The following is a 27,963-nucleotide window of genomic DNA, read 5'->3' as shown; positions in this document are numbered from 1 at the left end:
TCAAGCTAATAATAATAGCAAATATGACGCGACTCTTGTGACTGGAAAATGTTATTATAAAGATAAAAGTAAAAAAATAAATACAATATTTTCGCTAAATATCAAGGTCACCCTATACAAATACAAATCATATAATATCAAAAAGCAACAAGTGGCAAGTTTTTTAAGTGAAGTTTTTGTGTTTGTGAATGGTGCTTAAGAAAAAAAAAAAAAAGAACTACAAGCTACATATGGAACAAGTGATTCAATGAGCTCTTGACAAAATTAAAATTCAATTATACACTTTCCGTGTATACTATTTGGGTGTTGAAGAAGTGGCGAACGCGCCTGATAAGATAAGAAACCAAAAGGTAGGTAATAGCTGGCACAGAATTTGCATGCCCAGACGGGGCTGAAATGAAACTGATATGGTCTAGTTGTATATATGTTTATTTAGATATTTACAGTTAGCTTAGCCATGAGCGTAGTGATACTCTTGACCATATAGGGGGAGAATAATAATTTTGAAACAAGTAAAACTAATTCAATACGTATGTATGAATACTTATTTGATGGAATTCCGTTTCAGCTAATCGAAAAGTTCAATAAAAAACCCATCACTGAACGTGTGGATGTATTTATGTAGGGTACTTTGATTTGCGCTTCAGTTGACTTGCAGTTACATTCATTTTCATTCAGTGTTATGCATATTAAATATCTAGGTATACTCTCCAATGTTGTAGGTATACCGTATACGACGTATACATTTCCCTATCCACCTAACAATGTAATCAAAACAATAAGAGTTCCATGTGGATATGGTGTATGCTTGCCCAAGTTCTTGTTTTGCTGTACCAAATACTATACCAAATGCCAACCAAGCCGCTTACAATCGTGGGCCACAAACATATGTACACAAAATATATACCTATGTAGCATATGAATGGTATACTTTTGTAGAGTATGTTAGTATGTATGTTTACAGTTGCGTTTGGCAAAAGCCAATGAGCGTGGTAATTGTTTAAACAAGAACTACATACTGCGAAATGCCTTTGGGCATAAAACAAATCGATTGCCATGGCAAATAACTTTACTTAATGCTGTATGTATGTATGAACATACATATATGTAGTACAGTGTATTTAGTGTACTCTCGAACCAAAGTCACTTTAATGGCCAGAAATGTGTGCAAAAGTCGTCATATAATTAAAACTAATTTAATGGAAATCCACCATGACATATACTCGAGGCCATAACGAGAGAAGGAACAGCCAGCCAGTCAGTCAGTCAGTAAGTGGAGTGATGTATGGAGTTTTTTAAGGCAGACTGGCAAGGCAGGAAGGGAATTTGTCTTTGCCAATTGCGTAATTATTATTATGTGTGCTTGTTTGTGTGTGAGTGTGTGTGTCTGGTATGGCAATGAGTTGTCTTTTGTTTATATAAAGAATTTTTTGAAGTACGCAAATTGACAAACAGCCCAAACAGGCAAACAAAACGCATAAATGAAAAACACAGCCACAACGAGTAAACGAACTGGCAACAATTTCCAAATTATGTGGCTTGATTACAACGCAAATGAGAGAGTCTCGAAGTTGCCACGCTTGGCTGATGCCTTTAAACCAATTCTCAAATGTCGCCAAGCCATCCGTCGGTTGGTCGTCTAAGCCATTATAAGATAAGTTAGTGTCTGTGTGTGTGTACTTAATAAAGACGTCGAAATAATTAAACTGGTCAAGGTTATTTTGATGGCAGATTGCAGACTGCATATTGCACGTTGCTAGTTATTGTAAAGGGCCCTTGATGACCCCTTTACTGCCCTTGCCTTTGGTCCGCATTTCTCGTGTGCAAGTTTAGCATACATAAATTCACCCATAACTGCCAATTTGCCTATTAATTTATTCATGAACATGCAAATGAGCATGGCTCAAGTGTACCTAATTCATAATTTTAACTACATGTAGCAGGAAGTGAAATTAAGTTGCCATTGTTAAAGATAAGTATTCTGCAAATAGTTGTCTATTTCATAAGCCTATACAAATATATTACTAGAAACCTTTGGAAATCAATTTTGAGAAAGCCAATTATTAAGTGCTTGTGTGTGTGTTCGCAAATACATGTATGTGTACATACATTCATGTATTTATATGCCTTATTATGGTTATATGGCATATTCCATTCACGCAATTAACAAACAGAGAGAAAAAACACACTTCACAATCAAATTATGAGTATTTATGTATATGTATGTACATATATGTATGTACATATATATGCCATCATTCTACATGGTTCCTAGCCACATGTACCTATGTACATACATATATGGCCAGATTATTCTATCTTTATTTAAATTGACTATATATAAGAATCTTAAATTTAAACACAAGGCAAAAAAGTCGTGCCAACTTAAGCTAACCTTTTCAAAAGACCACTTTTCTTCAGTGGTTTCGTTTGTGCAGCTTGTTAGATTAGATTTCGCTTGAACTTATACTAAACTCAATAAAAATGCTTTCAATTGAAAGTCAAAGGAGGGAAATTCACTGACTTTAAGAGACTCGTTGGCATTTAAACGGAGAAACGCAAGAAAAATAATTCGAATTGCAGTCCAGGAATGTAAACTTTTGTCCTTTTGATGCAGAAATTAAATTAAATTCATTCAAATAACTCTGAAGTTCATTCATATTTAATGAATGTCCTTTGAATAAATTAAATTTAAATCGATTAACTTAAATTAACACAGATATTAAAACGTTAGTTGGTTGTTCTCAGCTATGCAACTGAAAATATTTTCGTTAATTGTTCAAATGAACAGGCTCGAGGTCATTTTCGAGCAGGTTGTCTATATAGCGCTATTTCCGAAACTACTAAGTTCTCTTTTTACTTCAACACCAAAACGAGTTGCGAATTGGAACTGAATAAAGCGAAAGAATTTTCGTTACACTTGAAATTTTTATTGACTTAAAGTATTTATTACTTTGTTGTGCCATAAATTAACTTTTAGATTAGTTAGATTTCAATATAAAGTAAATCAATCTATACAAAGTATTTACTCTCAATTTGGCATAATCGATGTTTCTATGCAGATATGTAAAGGAAAAGGAAAATTGATGTGTGATCTAATTTCACTATGCAGTTTTCATTTACAAGGACCTTTTATAAATCAGTTCTTGCATCAATTCAAATGCATAAACGCCTTATCTCCCTAGATATATGTATATACACACACATGCCCATGGGTGTGCGTACATGCAAATATACTGAGTATTTGTGTACATATATTCAGCATATATGTATGTAAATATTTGCAGTTTCCCCTTGAATTGTATCTGCTCGAGTATAAGCCATTTGTATGCATATATATTCACAAAAAAATTCCCTCATCAACAGTTTTACAGTTTTTCCTTTTTCGTATTTTTTTTTTCCTTCTATTTCTCCCACATCTCAAGGCATTGCATCGCATCGTTTATTTCTTTAATATAAATACATTTGGTCGATGGCTTGCATCTTGAAATTGCGCATACGCCGAGTATGCTGCAATCTGTTGTTGCCACAACTACAGAAAACTTGACATAGGTTTTCAGCTTCTAGTTTGACTGCTATTAACATGCTCATTTCCCCATTTGCCAGACTAAGGCTTCTTGCCATCATCATTGCAATGCGAGTACGTGTGTGTGTGTGTGCGTCAGGTGTGTGTGTGTGAATATTAGACTGGTTTTATGTAGGTTAAGTTCTATTACAGTTTAATTCAAATGGATTGGAACATTTAAATTAAAACAAGAAATATTATTACCCTTTGTAAGATGTAAATTGCAAATTACTTATACGACATGTTGCATTCAAAATTAATTAATTTTTTCATAACATTAACTAAAAGGTGAATTTTAAGCAGCGCTGTATGATGATAAGTGCTTACAACATCGATTTGTATTATTAAAAGCAAAACATTTTGGTTACTTACCACATGTCGTATACGTAATTTAATTATGCGTTTCGTATGATTTGTCAATCAACCATTCTCTACGGCATTTTAGCAGATGAAACCCTATCTGAATTTGTCGACAAGTTGTGTCTAATTGTTCAGTTTTATGTTGCATTGCCACAAAGTTAAAAATTCAAGAGAATATTCCAATATAAGGCTACAAAATTTTTGGCTTTTAATGCAGCATAAATCCAGTCTAATGCACATATGTATGTATGTATGTTTGTTTGTGACTTTGTTTGCTTGGTCGTATTCATATGTGTAGCTGGAAAGGATTGCTATTGCATGATTGTAAAAAATATTCAAAATTTATGACGACAAACTCGTCGTCATCGAAACTTTCAACGCCAGCTGTAAAGATTTGCAGAAATCCAAAAAAAAAAAAAAAAAAAAAAGAAGGGGTAAAAAATCTATAATAATAATTCTAGCGAAGATATCGGAAACTCACTAAAAAATGCTGGGCAAAAATATACATTTTTTATATATATATATTTTGTATATTTCTGCTCAAACACACACACACACACACATATGCATGAATTGGGCACGAGATGCAATGGGGGAGATAGGAATTGAGGCGGCTTTCAATATTCGCACAGCTTTGAGCTTACTTTTTCCATTTCCCAGTGTCATTTTTGAAAAATTGATTTATGGCCAATAGTGTGTGTGTGTGTGTGTGGGTGTGTGTGAGTGTGGTTCTCATCTTCCCCTCTTCTGCATGTGTGTGGGTGTGGCACTGTTTGGCTGCGTCCGAGAATGGTCCCAAAAGCGGCACAAAAACCTATCAAGTGTCTCTGCCTGTTTGTCTGCCTCTCCGCTTACCCGTTATTCGCTTCTTCTTCGCGTCCCACTCCCACCCTCTGTCGCACTCATCCTTCCACCTTCTCCCTTTCTCTCTTTATCACTGTCTTTGTGTTTGTATTTGGTCATACATTTTCGTTGAGGCTTTGGGCCATCCATTGCCATAGTCAAAGTTGTTGCAGCATATAGATCAGTTTTTAACTATCATCAAAAAAATAACAAAATTAAAACAACAACAGCAAAAGATACCCCCCGCCCCCCTCCCGCAATCACCCACCACTCACTTCGGCACTCTGTCCCATACGAAAATTGTGAAAAACGCCGAAATTAAAATGAAAATAAAGACAATACAAGTTAAAGCCGTTTAACGTCAAGCAATAAATTGCAAAAATAAATTGTACACGAAAAATGTCTGTGCAAGCCAAAATGAGCCGTCAATTAAAACATATCAAACGCATATATACGCAATACCAACAACCAAAACCGTTGAGAGAGATTGAGGGTGGAGCAAGATGAGGAGCATGAAGAGGCGGATGAGGCGACGAGCAACCGTGGAGGAAATGTACCAACAACAATCGTTTACAAAAAGCAATTGCTCATTTTTGCACATTTCGTTCGTTGTCGATTCAGCCGGCCATTTGAGTCAAAACCAGACAGTTATGGTTTTTACTACAGTGCACAATAATTAAGCGTTGACTTGTTCAATTACCAAAATGCAATTGCTTTCAACCACGCAAATGTCCGGACGAAGGAAAGTTGCCTTTTCCCCGTAGCTGTCTGCATTTGCCCAGTTTCTCCATTGCCCTGGCATGCCTTGGCCTTGCCTGGTCTTGGTCCTGGTTCTGGTTCTGCTTCTGGGGTTTCTTCTGTTGGCCCGCTGGCCTGACATGACCATCTACGATACCACCTTTAGAGCACACTCGAAGAAATATCAATTACAAATGCCATCGCATTTAATTATATTTGAATTAAGTATATAAGATATGCCATGTTTTTTACCGGTTCGCTCGAGTTTAAATAACGATTCTTTAATTTCGAAAAAACCAAAGAATGACAAAAGAATTAACTTAGAAATGCAATTAACATCTGCATTATTATTGGAAATCAACTATTGCTAATCTTTTCGTTGAGGTAGCTTTAATAGAGGAATCTTTTGAAGAAAAACAAATTTTTGTTCGGAGTCTCTGGGTGGAGCAAAATAATGAACTAGATTCGACATTATTAAGAGCAGCGGCAGCTCTAGGTTTGCAGCTATTTGCTTCCCTAAAGTATGCAATACTCGGTCGAAGAATTCAATTTTAAAACAAGTAAAGACAAATTTTTGGAATGTGCTGGATTAAAAATGTCGAAACAAAGAAAAATTGTTGCAAACATTGTTTCCAGAAGTAATAAAACGATAAGTTATTTGAAAATTTGTTGGCATACTTTAGGGGACAAACTTAACCATTTTGTGAATTTCATTTGTGTTTCTGTAGCATTATAATACGATTAATTTGAATTTCTGAACACATTCATTACGAATTATATACTTTGTGGACTTTGTGTAATTGCAACAAGTTTTTTTCCAAGTGCAGTTGTGGTGTTGCTGTTGTTGCTAGTGTTGGTCTTGGTGTTGCTGTTTGTGTTGGTGTTGGTGTTGGTGCTGTTGTCAATTTGCATTAACAAAAGTGTGGCATGCAAAATTAACTTGGTCTTCTTATACCTACATCCTTTTTCTTCATCTTGAAGGTGGCAAAAAGTTTTGCATTTGTTTTCGTTATTGTTATTGTTGTTGTTGTTGTTGTGGTTGTTGTTGCTGTTGCAGTTCTGGGCCGCCTTGTATTAAAACTGTCAGCAACTTTGGCCGCGTATTTTAATCATGGCCCGAGAAAACTTTGTCCTGACATCCACAAAACTGACAACTGTTGTTACTTATACTTTATATGCATGCGGCTTGCACATTCATTACCCTTTCTACCCCACCCCGCCATCCCAGCCCTTTAGCTAGTTTTTTGGGATATATGTATGAATATATGTAATGTATGTATATAGATACATACATTGTAGTATATAGTATATATGCGTGTAGTATGTACATATATATAGGGTTTTTATTTTTCTTTTGCCATCATAGAAATTCCATTTGGCGTATTATTTTAGGCCACAATTGAAATGCATGAGACAATGCTATACTGGCCTCCAAAAAATGTTGTAAGCGAGCAGCTGTTGCATGCCACATTGAAATGGCTCTGGCATTGGGTTTGAATGGTGCGGGAATTGCTTGCATTGGGAGCAATGGGCAATGGGCAATGAAAATGGAAATGGTTATGCTTATGCATGAGCAGCAACAGTAACAGTAACAGCAACAGCAGCGTGCCACATCCTCGCACGTCCTTTTGGCCATCGTTATCTGGTGCCTGCATCTACAGCGATTAAGGCAGTTGCAGTCGCTGTCGCAAGTTATTTATGCGCATAATTACTCGTTGTTCAATTTACATATGCGACCAATAGGATCTGAAGGATTTGCTCCTGTTCGCATACAAAGTGCGGCATTAAGGCAATGCCAATTCAGCTCAAAAACAACCTTAAGCAACAACTCCAATTTCCACCTATCCTCCTTTTCCCACCTCATGGCTCTTTCCATCTATTCATTCCTTTACCTTTTTGTCTTTTGCCTTTACCTTTTGACTCTGAGCTTATTAAATACAAGAGTAACAAGTGAAAAACTCAGAGAAAACAAACTGCAAAATTGCCTCATTATGTGAGAAAAATAAAGGCAGCAAATAAAAGTTGGCAGTTAACACAAAAGGGCCACGTAGCAATGATGACGTTTCTCGTTCTTCGTTCCTAGTCCTCCACGTTGGAGTCGACTTCGTAGAGGGTTCCCAAGGAGGTTCGTTGGTTGCATTGTGGGCGTGGCACTGAAATTTATGCAGCACAAAAGCCGCGGTAAATGTGAGTAAGCCAAAACGACATAAGCAGGCATAAACAGAGCAGAGAACCCAGATATACAGATGTACATATAAATAAAATTTCCCATTTCGATTTCAAATGAATTTTTGTATGCCCTAGGATATTTCGGTTTCAGTTAGATTACACTAAAGTTTATTCTAGATAGATATTGAAAGGTCAATTAAGCCATACTAAACTTTTTGCTCTTTAGTCTAAATTTTCATTGTACATATGTGAATAAGATCAATTTCATTCTCTCCATCTCCATCAAACTGAGATTGTTGGTTCATCTTCTCACCCAGTTAGATTACAAATTCAATAAACTTTTTTATTAGAGTATGACCACATAAGGGGTAAACCATTGAGTGCATCTCCGACTCCTGGTGGGTGTAAATTTTGTTCTGCGGCAAATGCGCCATAAAGCTAGAGAGTAGCACCAGGTCCAGGACCAGTACTAGTATCAGAACCAACAACCAACAACTAACAAATGGCAACAGGACAGGCCCAGGACCATTCCCAGTCCAAGTCCCAGTCCCAAGCACCAGGCACCAGGCACAGGCAGAGGCACCATCAGAGGCATCAGCTAGGATGGCATATATGTTGCCATAGCTGCTGCTCCCAAAGGCTGCTTACATTTGCTTGAATATACATACATATTTTTCTCTTTTGGTCTCTGTGCAAGAGTGAGTAAGGATTTGAGCAAAAAAATGAGGGAAAAAAAATATAAATGAAGTTTAGCTTTGGCCTGGAGTTGAGTTCAGTTCTGTCCGTGTGCATGAGCGCCCCTCTAATAAAATTTAATAAAAAACGTGCAGCATGGTATAATGCAATGGCAATGGAATGGAATTAAGGGTAGGGGTAGGGGTAGGGTAAAGACTATATGTGTGGGTGATGGGGTAGATTATGGTTAGTATCATTACCTCCACGCTAACCGCAAGGTAGCAAAGCTCTCAGCATATCAATATGCCAACAGCTAAATATGATAACTAACCCACTCACTCATTCATTCGTTCACTTTCAGTAATACAGACGGGCCGTTTGAATAAGAAGAGAAGCAGCTGGAGGCGAAGGCAGAGGCGGAGACGTAGAAGTGTTGGCGTTAACACCGCAAGGCATTAGCTGCCAAGAACAAAACGTGAACGTTGTGGGCATCAATAGAGCAGCCAATGCAGCAGCAGCAAAAGCCGCCGCCGCCACCGCAATCACGGCAACGGAGATGGGCAAGTGTGTCTCTCGGCAATCCCTATCCGCCACTGGAGCCGCACATCATCAATCTGTGTTGACAATTGCACTGTCCCAGCAAGATTTGGTGAGGGCGCACAAAATCTGGCAACAGTTGACATCGAGTAATGAATATATAGCAACCACAACAACAACATCATCATCAGCTCCAGATCCCATTGAGAAATCAGAGACATTTTACTACTACAACAACAATAACATCAACAGCAGCAAGGATACGGAGGCTCTGCAGCACATTAACTCCTTTTACAATGGCGATGCTGTTGCTGCTGCCCATACCCATACCCATTTGGTTGTGGATACCATTGACAATCCGTTGACAATCTACAATTGCAACAGCAACAACGACACAGACACTGAAAATGACAATGACTACTATTCCACTTGCCAAGAGTTTTTGCTAGAGGAGCTTGTGCAGGCCATCAAAAGCGCTAAAGTTGAAATTGAAACTGAAACAGAAACTCTGCCGGAGCCAGAGGCTACAATTGCAACTGTGAGTCATGGAGTCATCCCGAGTAAAGGAATAAGGCCGCAGATCCAATTGAACCACGAGAATAATGCTTGGCTAGCAAGTGCCAGCGATAGCGAATGGGAAGAGGTAAGTGTAAACAATTCGCAAATGATGATAAATGTATTGAATTTATTTCAAATGATTGGCCAATAATGGGCAATGGCTGACACTTGTAACAACAAGTGACTCGGCAAGAATTTCATTCACCCTTTCTCGAGTAATCTGCTAAATAAAGCTACAAAGCTTATTCCATTTGATTCAACACAATGATTAAGGACCAAAACCTCTTTCCTAACTTAAACTCAGTAATTTTATTTTCAATTTAAATCTTAATTAAACCTCACTTATTAGCGAACTCAAACTAACTTTTACATATTCAGGACTACTGGCAATGGTCATATTTAAAATGCTAAAACTAGTTGCGAATTGTAAAGAAATGATGCAAAAAAAAGCTAGCCCAGAGCTTAAAAAATCATAGTTCATCTTTTTGTGGTTTCTCGTTTTGGTCGAGTTATAAACAAAGTTAAAGATATTTTAATGGGGAAAAGATATGGGTATCTATATCTCAATCTAGTCGCAAACTTCAGTATTTTAAAATTCAAAGCTTAGAATATAACTTCGCATTATGCAAATACGGAAAACTGTAAAAACATAAAATATTTGATAAATTTTTTAATACCCAAGGGTATACAAATATTTCAAAAATAATAATGGCATAATAACACATGCCAAAGTCTCACAAAGTTTAATTGTGATTTTAGACCACCGACCTTGGCAAATTTGACCATGCTTAGCTCTTAAAAGCCATTCTTTTTTGTGCTAAGAACATTCTTAAAATATAATAAATTAACAACTAACTTTTGGTATATTCAGATTCATAAACCCAAGAAAAGGTAAAAATATCAAATGGGCAAATAATTTTTGAATACTTTCACATCCACGGGAAAAACAATTAGATGAAAATTAAGGAAAATACACACATTTTTTTAAGGATTCGCCAATTGGTTTAAAGCCGCATCTAGCAGTTGGAGATGCGAATTTGAATCGGGCTTTTATACTTATTATTTTCTTCGCTTCGGTTCGCATCTCACTTGATGTGAAAGCAAACTGAATTGTGTTAGGCAAATAATTGTCAACTTTTGTCCTGTTCTAAAACCACCACCAAAACAACAACCACCACCGCCTTGGCACAGTGTAAAACGAAAACCAGGTGTCGCCACTGAAAAACTACCCCCAGTTTTTAGACCACTATTTTGCTTGCTTCCTCGGCTTTTTGGTTGGTTGGTGGTCACTTGTTTTTGTGGTTCTGCGCATGATCGAGCAACCGCGCTCCGGTCCACTGGCTAAGGCCGAGGCATACTCATTCGGTCTGCCAGAATTTTCAACTAGCCATTCTGAATTTTCCGTGTAATGAAGTGAGCGAGTGAGAGAAATCCTGATGTAAAGAAAATTTTACACAACGGAAATTGATTTGACAAATCTTCCAAATACAAAAAAATTAAAGGAAAAAGGAGAGAAAAACCAAAAGCAGATGAACTATTGCATAGTTAAAGGCGCTGGAAAATTGCTAATGTAAATAGCAAGAAAATTGAAACGAGAGTGTTAGCAGTTGGCAGTGCTTTTCCTCCAACAAACATACACACAAACTTATATCCGAAATTTTCAAGGACCTTTAAGACACTTCGTGTGCGCTCCTGTGGCAGTGTGCGTGTGTGTATACGTGTATATATTTTCTATCGCTGTGTGTGCAGGTGTGTGTTGTTCGTTCCTGCCTCAAGTGCAATTATAAATGGCGTAATTTTTGTTTTGTGCAAAAGGCAGCCGTGTCATGAACATTGCTGTTAACCGAAACGAGTCGTGGCTATCATTTGACTTTGTGGCAACAATCAAAACGGCGCAAGTGAGGTTTTTAAGCAAAAATTTGCAGAAGGAGACTCGCCGGGAGACTAGCGAGCACCTCTGCCTACGACGACGACGACGACCTGCAAAATGGATGAATGCGACAACCTCGTCGTCGTCACGTTAAACGCACAACACGAGGGGGCAACCATCACCACAGACGATAGCACCACAACAGCACAGCAGCAATTTCAACAGCTTCAGCTTCAGCATCAGCTTCAGCTTCACGACATAATCGATGATAACGACGAGCTCTTAGACAAAGAATCACAAGAATCACAAGTGCAGCAGCAGCAGACCACAAAGAGCGACAGTAGATCCAGGACTAGAACCAGAAACACAAACGAAACGGAATCAATTTCAAGAAGCGAACGATTTACATCAGAGGTGCAAGAAGACGCCGAAGTTGACGCGGAAGTCGAGGCTGTCATTATGGTAAAAATCAAAAGAAAACATCTAATCCTGAAACTACAAAAGAAAAAAACATAAATGTATCCTGTAGATAGAAACATTGTGCTATTATTGTGTAAAGGCATGACTCATAGCTACGTAGTTAGTGTTTTTTTTTTCCGCCCACCTCTTCCACACTCGCTCTCTGTCTCTCTCTACAACACAACCCATGTATATATTATCTCTCTGTGATTTGTCTATTGTCTGCTAGGCTTAGTGCTTTTGTCAAGTGCCTTTTCAGTGCCTGTGCTCTGACCTGAATCTCATTTTCGCTTTCATCCTTTTTTATCCCCCTGCATTTTTGTTTTTAGGGTCAGGCAGAGAGCAAGAAGCATGGCGGCAAGTCAAATCGTCGTAATCTCAATGCAAATGGCAATACATTGGACTTGGCCGATCAGCAACTACAGCAACAGCAGCAGCACTTGCATACCAAAGGGACGGCAATGTCCTTTGGTTTTCGTAAAAAACTGAATGGTACTCCCAAAAAGTTCAAAAAACTGCTCGACAAGACAATAGATTCCGAACTCATCACAGAGACAAAGGACGACAATGGCAATGCAGGTGAGTGTACAATGTTTTACTTAGGTCATCTTTCTAATTAGTTTCGATTTGAACAAAATTTAATATTGGCTTCCAACTTATCACAGCTACCACGACCATCACTCCCATACATTTTGAGAAAGTGGGCGCTGTCGCTGCAAAAACAAATCCATTGCCAACTGCTGCTGTTCCTCATGGAGGTACAGGTGTGCCCAGCAAACGTTTTGGCTATCGCGGCGCTGGAGTTGGAGCCCTACCGCGTCCCGCATCGACTGGCCTATCGGCGCCCTCCGGCGAAGAGTCCGATGAGTCGGCAGCCAATGCCCAGAATAACAATTGCAGCAGCAGTGGAGCAACAACACCGGGAGGCGGCACTGGTTCCGTGCTAGTAAGCAATTGTAAGTGAAACAAACCATCGGCAATTAAGCCCAATCCAAATTACTATTGATTACAAATAAAATATGGCAATAGGCATATGAAATGCCAAACTTCCTTACCTAATACAGAGTAGCTCATAGTCGAGGCTCGTAAAGTAATTTAATGGTTTTTTTCTTTATTTTTGATTTTCTTTCGTAATGCAGTGAAACGTCGCTCCAAGAGCGCACATGCCGGTCGAACTGGTAATGATGGGGAGCCTAAAATAGCTCAGCCCAAAACTCTGACGTTTAATCTAAACCAGAACACAACCATCGAGTATCAGAGGCGGCAGTTCTTTGGCGAGATAGCGGACGAAGAATTGTCCACTAAGCGTCCTCAGCAGCGTTACAATTACAACAATTTGGCCAGCATGCATGCAAATGTGATGTGAGTAAATTGAATTGAACGGTGCGAATGGAATGATGTATAACAATAATATGATTCTCATTTCATTTCATTTAGCGTTCGTCCAACGCCGCGTGCTCCGCCAGCTAGTTATGCCAAATTCACATTGCAAACGGTTAGTTTGCCGCGTCCCGAGTATCCTGTGGCTATCAGTTTGACAGCCACAACACCGACGACACCCAGTAGCAGTGTCCAATCACCGGTTCCCGCACATTCGACAGGTGCCCGAGCCAAGGAAACATCTTGTACCAGCAGCTCGCGTCAGCATCCATTAACCTCTGTTCATGCCCAACCACAAGGCCAGCGCCACCTCGACCAGAAGAGTGTCAAACAGTTGACTAACAATTCGACGCGACGCGGTTTCTCTGGCAGTCGAGAGATTAGCGCCGACTCCGGCATAGCCAGCATGGACATGGCCATGGACAGCAGTTCGGGCAGCAGTTCCATCAGCTCTAAACGAAGTCGCAGTCGGCCACGTAATCTGCAAATGGTGATGAGCGGACGACATACATTCGAGGTGAAAGATGTGGATGATCCACCTTCCAGTGAATCGAATTCATTTGTAGAGCCCTTGGCCTTGCCCAAATTGCCAACTGATAGCAGTCAGACCATTCCCTTGCCATTAGTTGGACTAGTGCGTTCCAATACGGTGTTAAGCCGTGAGAGCTATGAACGAAGGCAGGCAACTACTGGACAGGATCAGGCTGGTGCAGCTTCTACAGATCAGCAGCAGTTAAACTCGCATTCCCTGGCTCCCATTCAGGGTAATGGTGCTGGTGCTGCTGGTGGTGGTTCGGATGAAAGTGAAAGCATTGATGAAGAGAAATTATATTTGGATTCATCGACATCGGAGAAGAGTGCCAAACATTACAGTCAAACATCTTCGGGATCCTCGTGGCGTTGTCAAGCGGGCGAATCCTTGGCAGCAAGGGATTGTAGCAGCATGAGCATCACCAGTGGCAGCACTAACACCAGCAGTGCGACTCGGGCACCCGTTAAGGATAATGATAAAGAGGAAGATATGTCTCTTGGACTCGATGATATTAGTCTAATCAATACGGATATGCAGTTTAGCACAATTTGTAAGTCATCAACTAATTCGATTGCCTTTTATCAATTCTAATAACTTGCATTCTGATCTCTCTATATTGTGGCAGCTTCTATAACCGATCTTGCCCCTAAGCCCAGTACAAGCAATTCAACGAATCAGGCTCCGGAACCCTTGCTCAACATGCACATTGTGGACAATCGGGAAGTGACTGTCACACGGACATCCAGCGAACGTCCACGGTCTTTCAACAATGCTCTGAATGAATCGAAATTTGCCGAACTGGCATTGGCCAGTAGCACATGCCTCCTACTTGACGATGAAACATCGCCCACAGACAGTCTGGTAAGCAGTACCGAGGAGTCCGAGGAGGCTACCGGCAAGCTCAAGAAGCATCGACTCAACGAGGAGTTGCAGCAGAAGGACATTGATATCGATATCGATGAAATCTCGCCAGTACTGGAACTCGAACTGGATCCCGGTAGTCACAGTCCCATCTCACCAGGTACACCCACACACGCCTCCCATTCGTTATCCCTGGGCTCGGATTGTGGCAATTTGATTGACGACGAGATTGCAGATCAGCCGGCTCTGCTGTGCAATAGTGAGGCCCAGGAGGCAGGAAACACCGATACGCCCACACTAATGGAGACACACACTCACACTCAGACGGGTTCGATGCGTTCGCTTAAAAGCCAATCAAAGGCACGCACTGCCCTTCAGCAGGCTATCGAGTTGAGCTTGAGGACACCGGCTGCGGTACGCAAGGCTGTGCTTGATCGTGCCGAATCCTTGGATACCCTGTCACCGTGTGAATCCATTTGTTCGGATGATCTAATGATGGACTTTGATATGAATAGCAGTCTTGATTCCATTGATCGTACTGTCTCGGTCCGCAGTCGCAGTGGTTCGGATCTACATAAAATTGGACGAGGCCCACGGCAAGGGGATGAAATCGATTCAACCATCCAAGCCGAAACCGAGGCTGAACTTCTATCCGAACTAGAGCGCAAAGGCAGCGATGTGATGAAGGAGCTGAATACTTTACTTCGTGGCAGGATGCAACGCAGTGGAGCCAGAGAGCGTATCAGGTGAGTTGTGCCTCATTCTTAACCGTGACTAATCACATGCCACACATGGTCAACACATGTCATTAGGAAATACTAATTGAATTAATTGCGCCAGGTCATTTGGGCGCTTTGCCAAAATGCAATGGCCTGTTTTTCCTTTGGTTTTGGAGAGATTGCCTTTGATTTGATTTTTATTAAGTAAGTAGCTCGACACTTGGAAAGTTGCCAACAAATGAAGAAAATATATGTACATATATTGAGTGCACACTCCTCAATAGTCCACACATATCCATGCCCCAATCTCAATTTGCTGCCACTTGAATGCGATGCATTCTGTTTCGTTTTCCGCCTAATCCATCAGCTGGTTGCCACTTGAATTTAACACCAGAAAGCCAAATCCAAACAACATTAAAACTTGCCGAATAGCAAGAATTGCCACAAGTGAAAAGGGAAATGATTTTCTCAGCCATTTCAATTCTCTAGGGTTAACTCTCTCAAATGCATTTTAGCCAGCTCAGTGGATTGGCATTACATGGCCTGACATTCTGTGCCACATTCACTTTGGGGAGTGGAAATTGAAATTAGCCCAAAATTAGACAGACATCATTTTGGGGGGCACAGGCAGGTTGAAATTTTAAAAGGTTGCCCATTGGCGTCTCCATTCATCTAACCGTCTGTCCATTCAACCCAATTGCTATTGCCATTCCCATTGCCGAGGCTTGATCTCAATAGTAATGTTTAAGCTGGCTGCTACCATGAGAGAGATCGACACCCTCTGTCCCTGCCATCAATTCCATATCCAACTTCAATTCCACTTTCAATCCCAAATCCCGATGCCAAAGCGTTTGTATCTAGTTTGTGTCAGTGAGTGTGTCTGTGTGTGTGTGGGGGGGGCCTGCATTCTGAGCAGACATTGGCAACGGCAACGACAACGGCACTTGGCATTTTGCGGCAATTGTCTGAGAGTCCCGAGACTAGCCTGGCCTGGCCTGGCCTGACTTGGCCTGGCCAAATCGTGGTTGTTGTTAAGATAACATTTTGACTTTGGCCTGAGACTTGATGGCGAGTGCCACATTCTTTTGTCATGGCAACTAACTAAATAACAACAACAACAACCGGCAACGGCACGACCACGACATCAACCAACCAACCAGCCAGCCAAAGTCGTTTCTTGCCGTAACCAAAGTTAAAAAGTTTGTTGTGGCTGCGGCAAATTTTTCCTTTCCATTCCTTTTTTTTATATTTGTTTAGTGTTTTGTTTTGCCATTTTAGTACTTATTACTTGTAGTTTTTGTTTTTTGATAATATATGTATTTATTAGCCTAATGCTTCTTAACGAACACCTGCATAATTTTGAAATCCTAAAAAACATAACTTAAGCCATTAAATAATGTTTATAGATCTCGCTTTATGTATTTAAATTATAAAATGCTAAAAAGGCCCAAAATTGCTAATACTATGATTAGAGAGAAAAATTTTCTATCTACAGCGCAACGCTTAAACTAGTTGCGAATTATAAATTAACAAAGCTCCTAAAGAAAGAAGGACAAAGGCTAGGCCCATAAGACCCATCATCTATGGGGAATTGCTCTATCATCTATAAGACCAGCATATTGAAGGGTATCACAAAGTCTTTGCTTTAATCTAAGGTTTTTGCATTTTTTATGGATTGCAAAGAAAAATCAATTGTCTGCCTATGTGAACCTGTTTCTCTGTTTGTACTGGAAAAGCAACGATGCCGACGACGATGACGATGATGATGATGATGGCCAAAATAACTGCAAAATGCCGCTGGCCTCTTCAGATTTAGTTTTTTTTTCTGTTGTTGTTTTTGTTGTTATTGGATGCGCGCATGTGCTTGGGCATTGGCTTTCGGTGAATGTCCACATAAATCTAAAAAAGGCAAAAAAAGTGGTAAAATGCACTCTAACGGTTCAAAACGGCCTACGGTCTAACCAAACAGCTGCACACACACACACACACACTCACACACAATCGTTTAATCATTTCGATAAGGCATAATTCAAATGCAAATAATCAAAGGAAAAGAAAAAAACTCTTAAGAGTCCCACACACTTGTGTGTTTGTGATTTAGTTAACCTTGAGCAAGCCGGCTCAACCACTCATTCATCCATTCATATTCATATGCATGAGTCATACACAAATCCGAGACTGTAGTCAAAAGAGCCCAAAACCCGAAACAAGCCATGGCATCTCAAGAAAAAATATTGCTGAGTAAGCTGTTGTCTTCACAATCTCAATTATTGCCTCGGTCAGCAATTCACACCAGCACCGGCAACGGCAACGGCAACAGCAACTGCAACAGCAACAATAACCAAATTAAAGGTGCATTGTGATCACCGTCTCCATTACGGGAGCAAGAAAATATTATGGCTTTTGGTGGGCAGGCACCCTCATTGACCACTCAACAATGGGAGCTTTCTTTTCTAACGGCCTTTGCCACACACAAAGAATCTAAATTTTCGATTCTCAACTCCCGATTCCCGATTATCAACTTTCAAGTGGGAAGCATTCTTGCACTGCTTACCCATTTCTTTGTTTTGTTTGGTCGGTGGTAGTGAAACGTTTTGGTATTGAAACTTTGGTAACAAATGCGGCACAAATCTGGCACAGTGGTCTGAGATGCAAGCAAAGCAGAAATAAATTCTCACTTAACAGTAGTTAAAATGTTCTATCTGATAAATATGCAGCAAACTACTATACATATTAATTTTTTGAAAAATTTCAATTGTTTAATGTAAGAAGAGATTGCAAATATTTATAAATTTAAAGTAAAAAAGGAATATTTTATATTCCACATTACCCCATTGACAAATTTTGTATTTTTTTGAAAATTTCATTAAACAAGAACTAGATTGTTTCAAAACAACTTCATATAAGATTTGAGTGCCAATACCAGTTCACCATTCAGCTAAAGACTTGAGTCAAATAGGACTAATTTATAACCAAAGACTAGTATTGTGCTCTATTGAGGATAGAGCTCTCATATAATCCTTATTTGCGTAGACCAAGGATAAACATAAAAAAACCTTGTATTTATAAAAAAAAAACATTTGAAGGACGAATGAGTACTGATTTAAATTTAAATTTGTGTGTACATATACATAACTCTGAAACGTCCCGACTATATCGGGAATCCTTTACTAAATAACTTCGATTTCTGTTTTGAGAACTTGTTGTCAATAAAAGGTTGACACATTTATTTAAGTGTAAATGGGTTGCATAATTTTTTCCATGGACACTGTTCTTCTACTTGGCATTGTTCCAATGCCAAAATGTACCATGAAAACTTGGCGCTCGCTTCAAACTTCAACTTCGATTTCGGCTTCAGTATTAAACAAGATCTCAAAGCGTTCGGTTCGGTTCGGTTGATGCGGTTTCTCTTTTTGTTCAAGTGCTTTGTGTCGGTGGTTAACGAAATCCAACAAATTGATGTATAATATATATATTGTAAAGAAGGCAATATCGAAAAAAAGAATATTAACTGAGTCGATTGAGTTAATCAACGCGATTGCCTTAGAGTCTTCGTATCTGTGTCTGTGTGTGTGTTTCTGGAGTATTTTGCAAGAGCCTTGTAAAAAGCGCGTGGGAGTTGCCTAACCCAAGCCAAGTTAATTGCGTTGTTAAGAGCCAGTGACCGCAAGAGCTCAACCGACTTGCTCTATTCATACTAGTACTCCTCCTCCTGCTGCTCCTCGACGCCTCTATTGATACGCACTGTTGCCTTTTGTCATGCCACAGATACGCGCTCCAACGCCGATGCCAGCAACAACAAACTGCCAACGTTTATAATAAAGACACGCCGCAGGCACAAGTGTCAATGCTTTTTGTTGATTCCAACCATTCGAGACATTCAAAGTGAGTAGTTGTTGTTGTAGTAGTAGTAGTAAAAGTTTGATGGCAAATGATGGACAATGTGTAATCTTGGTGGTCAGACTGAAGAGACCAAAAAACGACAGACAATACCAAGAGCCAACATCAGCCACAACACCACCAAGCCATGGCATGCCAACTGAAGTGGGTGATGATTTCCGCTCTTGTCATTTAGCCCTTGCGTAATTTGATATATAGCCACCAGTAGGGAGGAGAAAACACTGTGAACTGTAGAAGGAAAATAGGGGGAAGGGGCAACAAACAATGGCGCAAAGTGTGTCACATGCAAATGCAGTCAGCGTTTGGAAAAGCGTTTGGAATTCGATGCCATAATCGTAACAATTATTATGCCAGATAGCATAATATGATACATAGACATACATACATATACATAAGTACAAACGTACGATCATCTACATATATTACCCTTTTTCTCACTCCTTTTATGGTGTTTGAGAAGCAAGTTCAGTTGCATTTCAGACGCTTTGACCGTGGGTTCGTACCACATTCTCAAACTCAAGAGACTCGATCTATGTATCTCTGGCATGCATAATTCAACAGAATGTTTGTCCGTCGTGTGCGAGACTACAGGGGACTATAAAAATACCATCGAGTGCAAATACAGATACAGATAAGTGCCTCTGCGGCTGCTGCTGCTGCTGCTACCTACCTAACTATCTACCTGTCTGGCTCCAACTACTCCCTAAACAGGGGGCCCAGGGCCGGTTTATCCATATTATGTTGCCGCAAATATGATGGAAAGGAAGTACATATCTGTCAATCTAATGAACAATATAAACAATCTGTTTTTTGAACACAAAGAGATAGTTGATTCTAATTCTAATGGTAGACTTTAATCCAGAACGAAAACGTCAAACGAAAGACGTTTATCAAACTAGGCATAGAATTGTTGTGCGTCAATTGAAATGCTTAGTTATTCGTTCAAAATCCAATTGTATGTAATTGTACTCTTCTTAGAGATTCCCTACCCATGTGAACCTGTTCCGCACCTGGCATACGTTTATACACTGCTCTTACCGCACAGCAACCATCGTTGATCATCATTCGCATACAAAACTCTGGTTCTGGCATGCAAGATACATACACCGGATTCGGATTTTCACCAGATTTGTCTTGATGGGAAGAATCGTTTGCCAGTTGATGTAAGTGTGTGTGTGTGGTGTTTGTGTGTGTGTGCGTGTGTGTGTGCTTGTGAGAAATGTTAAGTTTTCTTTATGGCCATTACCATTACGCGCCAGTTGTTTGCCTTTTCCGACTCCATGGTGTCTCTCTAATGAAGCCTCTTCATGATGATGATGATGCCTTTCCATTTTTATTTTCCATTTCCTATGATGTTTTCCTATGACAAATGACGTTTTGCCATACAAATTGATAAGTACCGTTAGCGGTGAAGTTCAGTTCGACTACTCGAAGTAGTAGCATGTCAACGCCTCTGTCTCTGGTCTCTGTCTACTGTCTCTACGTCTACCTCTACACCAAATGATTGCTATGTGATTGTGATTGGGATTGCTTGTCATTGTTGGTAGTCGGTGGTTTAAGTTAAATTTAACAGTTGCAACCACACACACACAACCAGCAACAGTTGCTGCTGCTGTTATTGTTGCCGCTGGCATTGGCTCGTGTGTGTTGTATTACAAATGAGACTCAATTGTAACTTAACTATATGTGTCGCCTGAAGAGATCGCGCTCCGAGGCCCCCATAATACATAATTCCATTTGATGCATTTTCTGCTCTGCCCTGCAATGACAAGCATTTTGTTTTGCACTGCTCTAAAACATCCGGGGCGGGGGCATTATCTAAATTTGAAATTGTCCAAAGTACCACGTTGTATTGTCTTGATATTCGGCGGGTCTTTCTTAGACCACATTTGTGAATTTCTAAAACATGGCGTGCGAACCAAAATCAAAGCAAATGTAAACTAAACCAACAAAGAACAGAGAAAACCTTAACAACAGGTGAATTGTGACGGGAAATTTGTATTGTGTATTGTGTCTTATATGGAAATCGTTTCGTTTAATTATATGAAACTGGCAACTTGCAACAGTTGCATACATTTGAATATTTAGCATTTCATTTGCAATATTTTGTCGTTATCAACGTTCAATTTGCAAACACACTAAATAGAAAGGAAATGGGAAAATTTCAATGAAAATCGTGTAACAAATTGTAATGCACCTTTTCCTGTCACCTTTATTTTTTCTTCTTTTCGGTTTCTCAATATATCTGCAGATCTTTCAAATAAACATATATACTGTAAAATTAACTTAACGAATCGATTATGACTATGGCCTACAAAAATGTTGTTATTTTAAAAACTGAATGCATGAAAAACTTAATAATACTTTAAAGGGCTAAATGAAATGTGCAACCAACTGAATTTAGTTAAACGAATTAGGAAGTAATTTAATGACCAAGCTACCATAACTAGTTATTCTAATTATAAACCCGAATATAGCAACAATTTTTGAAATGCATAAGGGTTTAGACGGATTCCACAGTAGTTAGCTGTGAAAGTCTGTTGTATGTATGTATGTATATTTAAAAGAATTCCCTTTAAAAAATTTCTCCTAATCATCTATCTACATGATTTTTGTTTGTTGTTTATTTTTGTTTATGGTCTCTTTTTAAATCAAAACTTTGAAAGAGCAGAACTTGGTATGATTTGCACTTTCAACGCTTTCAGAATAATTAAATTCTTTTTATTACAGTCTCAAGATATCATTAAATTTCGCCAGATATTCAAATTGCTTGGTAATTTCGTAGCACTTTTGCTCTTAGCTAATTGGATTGCTGTGAAAGTCGCGAAATGTGTAAACAATTTTGTAGTAATTTTTGTTTCTTTTTTTTGTTTGTGTGCCAAATACCAAATGTGTGTAAGGGACTGAATGAAATTGTTGATCAACTATTAAATATATACTAGTATATACATATGTAGTATTATTATAATAATGTGAATTAAGACTAAAAAACCATTAGGTTTTTTTTCTTTTTCATGTTGATGATTTTAATCATCCGTATATAATCGAATTGTGAGTTTGTTTTGTTGTTAGTTCGATGCTCGCTTTGTCTATTAATGATTTTCAACAGTTTGTATAAATTATGCCGTGAAATATTTGAAACATTAGCAGGCACAAACACACACACATACATATGTATGTTAGAGCCCAGAGTACCTCCTATATTTCACTCCATCACTCTCCCTAACAACCACTGTGGAGGGTTTGAGGGGGGGAACTTGGTGGCAATGCAACACGCAACAGTTGACTTTCACCAATCCCGTCGAAAATGTATTTCCATAGTCGGCATAGATTTATTTATCCAACTGCTTTTTGGTGGTTCGTGCAGGCAGCTTCCCAGCAGCTCCGACATGCTGGGAGGAATCTCTTAATTGCGCTCATTGACAAACAACCAGCCCCTTCCTCGCCACACCACAAACCTAGCCAAGCCAAGTCAAGCCAGGTCGAGGTGGTGGCCCAATCAATTGCGCTTTTTGCGTTTCACTTTCATTTCAAAAAACATACAACAGTTTAATATATGTATATATACACATAGTAAAATACCAACTAAATAATTAAGTTAAGAGGGAAGCCCATACACACACACACACACACACACACACCACAAGGAAACGATAAACGAAATGTCTACAGAAGAAGTCTCCACTGACAACTCAGCTGTTGCTGGTCTGCGCATGCCCCGATTGTGTCATAGAGGTATTTTTTTGTACTTCGATTTTAGCCAAAACAGTCATCATCAGAAAGATGGCCACGGCGGAGGGGAATGGGAGTGCAAATGACTTGTCCAAATCATCGCCAATTAGTGTACGACGTGTACGCACCGATCTAAAGACCTCTGAGAATAGATTCCTACTTGGCCAGCTGGCTAGACCAAGACCACAACGTACTCGTACTACCTCACCCATGGGCATTAAACAGCAACACCAGGGCCAGCAGCTTCAGCTGAGTTGTAATCACCAGCACCATCATCATCATCACCATCATCATATGCATTTGCATCACTATCTGCCCTTTGTGGCCAGCAGTAGTGCACCACAAGCGAATGATACATATCTAAGGTGGTGCTTGAATCCCACAATGACAACCGCATCTAATGGATATGTTTTCTATTATTCTCCTTTTTGCAGCGCTCAATTGCCAGCACGAGCCACCCGCTTACTGAATCGATCCCGCCTTCAGGATCAGCAATTGCATCACGGCAACGATTCGGACAATAGTATACGTTCGACGCATAGCAGTGGAACGGCAACGGCAACTGCAACAGCTGCACATAAACGAAGCTCAGCCAATTCTCGGGCCTCGACAGCCTCATCCACATCCAGTTTGCAGCGTCAGCGTCAACGACAGCCCATAAGTGGGCAGAAAAGGCGAGAGGGTAGCGGGGCAGAGTTGCATAGCTCATCGGACGATCTCATGTTGTATGACAAGTCATTCAGGAATGCCATGATACAGGATGTACTCCAGTTTAAGAAGCAGCTGCTCCGACTGCGACGCATTCTACAAGAGGTACGCGTAGGTTTGGATCTCTAGCAAACAATTTATGATTTCATTTTCATGCCTTTTCTGTTTTACACCAAACTTCACCCACCCACTTCACCCCACTTCACTTCACCTGCACCACACACTACATAGGAGCCTGATTTTGATTTGAAGCGGGTAGGTGCCATTGAATTCTACACAAATTACCCCTTAGATTCAGATCAAGCCAAATCTAAATGCCAAAAAATGACTCTCTTATTATTTTTCAGACGGAAACTTTGAATCCCTTTGAAAATGACAATGTTCAGCTATTTGCCGCTTGCGGACTGGATAGCAAACAATTGAATGATATCGATTTGGCCAGCCTGACCTCATCCACCACGGAGGATCCGTTACAGGAATTATCGGATCTACGTAGACAGGTGGTTTACCTTCAGGTATTTGCACGTTTTTTGCATTTCGTTTGCTCGATTAGCTCGATGGAAAATTTAATTGATAAACCATACAAATTCTATAAATCTACATACGAATGATCAATACAATCATTAATCCAGGCAGGACAAGAAGAATACTCAATATCTACATTTATATATAAACATAATCTCGTGCTACAACAATTTGATCCCCTAAAAACAAAAACTATTGCTGTTGTTTTGTTTGCTAGTTTTTTGTAATTTTAATGTTTATTACCTAGATTTATCATTCAATCTTTCTCTCTTGCTCTGTTCACTATATCAACAAACATTTATGTAGCATGTAATATATATGTATATATATATATATATATATATAAATGTATTTAGTTTGTGAAACTTGATATATCGATACACAAACCATTCTACAAACATGCACTTTGACTTGCTAAACAAACTCAAAATACAAACAAAATGAAACAAGAAAACCAAAATATATACAAAATATACTTTTCATATACAGTTCTAGTTAGGTATGTCACTCAATAGATGTTGTTTATAAGCCATGCTCCGAGTATTCCAAGCCGCGTTGAAATTATCCAGTAAACAAGTCAAACCAAGCTCGAATATCTGTTCTTAAAACCAAAGTAATTAAAAGAAAAACTCAGTTTAAGAACTTTAGTTTTATATGAAAGTTGCGTACTAGCTGAAGATCATAGTATATCAGATCTTGGGTTAAAAGATTCTTGTCTTAAAGCTAATTATCATGATTTATTATTGAATCTTTTAGTAGACCGTAGGCTTTAGAATATTGTCTACTGTCTTAATAAATGAAGCCAACAGTTATAAAGAATAACTAATTGCAGTTTAATGACTAAATTGTTAAACCTTTTTGGGGCGATGTTTTGCCAGATGGAAGACATTTAATTCATGGCCATTATGAGTGGAAGACTTGGTCTGTCTTGGTCTAAGTTTAATTTTCAATGCAAAACGAATGAAATATGATGCCAATAATTTTTTTTTGGCAAACTCATGGCATGGCTAAAGTTTGTGTTGAGTCAAGAGACAGGTATCTTACATGTATGTATACATATATCAATGTATGTATATATGTATGTACATATCTCTATATAGTTTATAGTTATGTTTAATATCTTTAGCTTTTACCGCTCTCTGGCTTAGCTATTATTTTTTTATGTTGTATTGTATTAGTGACCTTTATGGAACGCTGCACAAGAGCTAATTGACATTTACTTTTCTGTGTGTCTTTGTGTATGTGTGTGTGTGTATGTGTATCTATCGCAGGGTCAAGTCGATGATCGTGATCGGACCATTCGCTTGCAGCGAGATCTCATTGAGCAACTGGAGGCCGAGAAGCGGCAACATCAACAGCAACAACAACAACAAGGGGGAGGAGGAGGAGGAGAAGGGTCAAATGGCGACAATGTTGATACATTGAATGCCAACAAGGAGCTTAAACTCATCAGTATGGCCACTCAAACGGAGCGGGTATGTTGTGTCCTATCAATCTCTCAATATATTGTGCCATAATTAATGATATTTCTATGAATATGAATTTATATACATATATTTTTGTGAGTGTGTGTGTTGCACAACATTGACTAACCAAAATCTATCGACAATTTCAATTCCACTTTCACAGACACGACCACTTGCCATTGGTGCGGAGGGTTTGTCCAGGTAGGCAAGCAAAGCTTTCATGATTCAATTTTGTATATAATTTGGATGTTTCTTTTTTTCGTATTAAGGTGATGAATGGATATTGGTGGGGATTGGGGGATTGAGGGGGGGGTTATATTTTCCATTGAACCGCAGCCGCATTAACAAAACTCATACAAAACAGCAACAGCTGCTGCTGCTTCATGCTCTGTTGGCTCGCGAGAGTTGTTGGCATGCAAATCAGTTGGCCACTTTTTTTTTTTGCTTCTTTTTACTTCTTTTTCTTGACGCTAATGGCCGCAAATTGCAATCGGAGCAGCCTAATTAGACCCCCATTTCGGGGTTCTGCAGTAGCAACAAAGCAGCGGCGGCATCTGTGGCGAATCTTTTCATTTTGCAATTGCTTTGAAGGGGAGGGGGAATGGGCTGCGGGGTAGGGCAAAACAATAGACTCTGAGTTTAGCCCACTTAGCATATGTATCTCTCACTATGATTAACAAATTCTAAATATCTATCTATGTATCTTTTTCCTTCTTCCTGCACTTACCAAAAATAAAAAATAAAAAACATGCTGCCATTTTAACCATCTCATCATGTGAACCGTGTTAACTAAAAACTAATCTATTGTAATCTATTCGATATAGACTACAATTTGGGGAGCAACAGGTACTATTTTGTGATTTCATTTTAGCCATCATTGTGCTCTGCGCCATCAATTTATTATGTATACTACACTTAAGTTACAACTGCATTGAGAATTGTAATTCTTGCACGTAAATGACATTTAAAATTGATCAAATAGATAATGGTGGTGTATACGAACAATGCGGCTTTAAATTGTATACGAAACACAATTAGAGTTATCTACTAACATCTAGTATATACATAAGTATTATCTATAAGAGACTATTAAGTATTGTTACTGAAAAACTAAACACTGTTTGTCAACTATTTCAATTGCATGCGGCAATTAAATAGACTCCCAAGGTAAACCAAAACCAAAATCTAATCAAATTCATTGAGAAAAATATGATTTAAGCTAAAACATTAAACTCTTTTTTACGGCATTGTAAATAGTTTAACTTTCCACTGAGTGTTGTTAATGTGGTAATTGGCTAACATATTTTTCTCAGTGTGTGTAGACATTTATTGAAAACATAGCATGAACTAACTAAATATTAATCTAATGCAAACTATTTGAAAGAAAGCTTCTACTTTTCCATTGTACATACATGCAGGTACAAATCCAACTAATACAACATTCTCTTATCCACAGAAGTAAGCCCGAATATACCAGTTATACCACACACTTTCCGATGCTCCATTTGCACTGCAATGATTCCACAGTGGCAGCAACAACAATAATTCGTCACCATCAGCAACAGCATACGGGATGCCACAGCAACGGCAACGGCAATGGCACCGGCAACAGCAGCAGCAACGGCAGCAACAACACGTGTCCGGCTTTAAGTCAAACACGTCGCCACACAATAATCTCTACAACGTTGACCAATTACAATCAGCAATTGGCTGCGGCAGCCACATTACCCGGAACACAGCGACGCGCTTCCATTGGCTGGGATACCAGCAATAGCACCAGCAACTCTAGCAACTCGAGCAACTCTATCTCAACGGAGAATCCTACAATACCGCATCATCCAAATGCATATAAGCCAGTGCGTATAACATTGATCGGTGATCCACAGCTACCACAACCAAATGGCGTAAAAATGCGCTACACCACAAATGGCTGTCAGAGTGTTAAGGTGAAGAGCAATAGTAATGGGCATGGCCCATCTCCACATTATCAGCCGTTATATAACAGCAACAAGATGACAAACCCAACCGTAACTATAGTCTGATTTGGATACCAGTTTCTTCAAACACACACACTCACACTCAAAAAACATCCATTTTTTTGGATCAATGTTTTTTTTTTTTTTTTTTGTTGGTCGTCGCAAGTCTTCAAAAAGAAATGAATAATTATGGAATAAAGTAGGAAAAATAGAAAATAGTAGATACCGAGTATACACATATTTCTATTAGATATAATTGCTCCTTCTTTCCCCCTCTTTCACTCTGGATAAACGTGTCTACGTATACTCAATTTCTATATCTTAAGACAATTCTGAAACACAAAACTGAAAATGAAAAGGAAACTGAGTAACTTCAAGAGCCTCCCAAAA

General features: G+C 39.2%; 1 protein-coding gene across 10 annotated transcripts; it reads left to right on the top strand.

Moving 5' to 3' along the window:
* On the top strand, window positions 1-27,963 carry LOC137579714 (probable serine/threonine-protein kinase mkcE). 10 transcript variants are annotated; one of them, XM_068293506.1, is made up of 14 exons: window positions 1-350; window positions 8,712-9,530; window positions 12,104-12,353; window positions 12,440-12,730; window positions 12,914-13,136; window positions 13,212-14,236; window positions 14,312-15,293; window positions 19,035-19,151; window positions 23,333-23,711; window positions 23,954-24,121; window positions 25,403-25,606; window positions 25,761-25,798; window positions 26,422-26,443; window positions 27,054-27,156. In XM_068293506.1, exons 2-14 carry the CDS (start codon window positions 8,907-8,909, stop codon window positions 27,057-27,059), a joined length of 4,329 nt encoding a protein of 1,442 aa, XP_068149607.1. In that variant the 5' UTR covers window positions 1-350; window positions 8,712-8,906; the 3' UTR covers window positions 27,060-27,156. The 10 variants fall into 10 exon arrangements, with proteins under 10 accessions (XP_068149607.1, XP_068149602.1, XP_068149600.1 ...); XM_068293501.1 differs by lacking the exon at window positions 26,422-26,443 and having other exon boundaries at window positions 6-350; window positions 23,954-24,106; window positions 27,054-27,963; XM_068293499.1 differs by lacking the exon at window positions 26,422-26,443 and having other exon boundaries at window positions 6-350; window positions 27,054-27,963.

The sequence above is a fragment of the Drosophila tropicalis genome, unplaced genomic scaffold, assembly GCF_018151085.1.
Source record: "Drosophila tropicalis isolate 14030-0801.00 unplaced genomic scaffold, ASM1815108v1 contig_769, whole genome shotgun sequence".
Classification (NCBI taxonomy): Eukaryota; Metazoa; Arthropoda; class Insecta; order Diptera; family Drosophilidae; genus Drosophila; species Drosophila tropicalis.
The sequence above is the reverse complement of the archived record's forward strand: the minus strand, read 5'-3'. Positions and strand labels throughout refer to the sequence as shown.

Excerpts from the sequence above, each read along its gene's own strand:
- LOC137579714 (XM_068293499.1), top strand. The coding sequence starts at position 8,907 with ATGGGCAAGTGTGTCTCTCGGCAATCCCTATCCGCCACTGGAGCCGCA. Across the intron at positions 14,237-14,311 it reads TATGCAGTTTAGCACAATTT|CTTCTATAACCGATCTTGCC; the intron begins GTAAGTCATCAA and ends ATATTGTGGCAG. Across the intron at positions 19,152-23,332 it reads AACCATTCGAGACATTCAAA|CGCTCAATTGCCAGCACGAG; the intron begins GTGAGTAGTTGT and ends TCCTTTTTGCAG.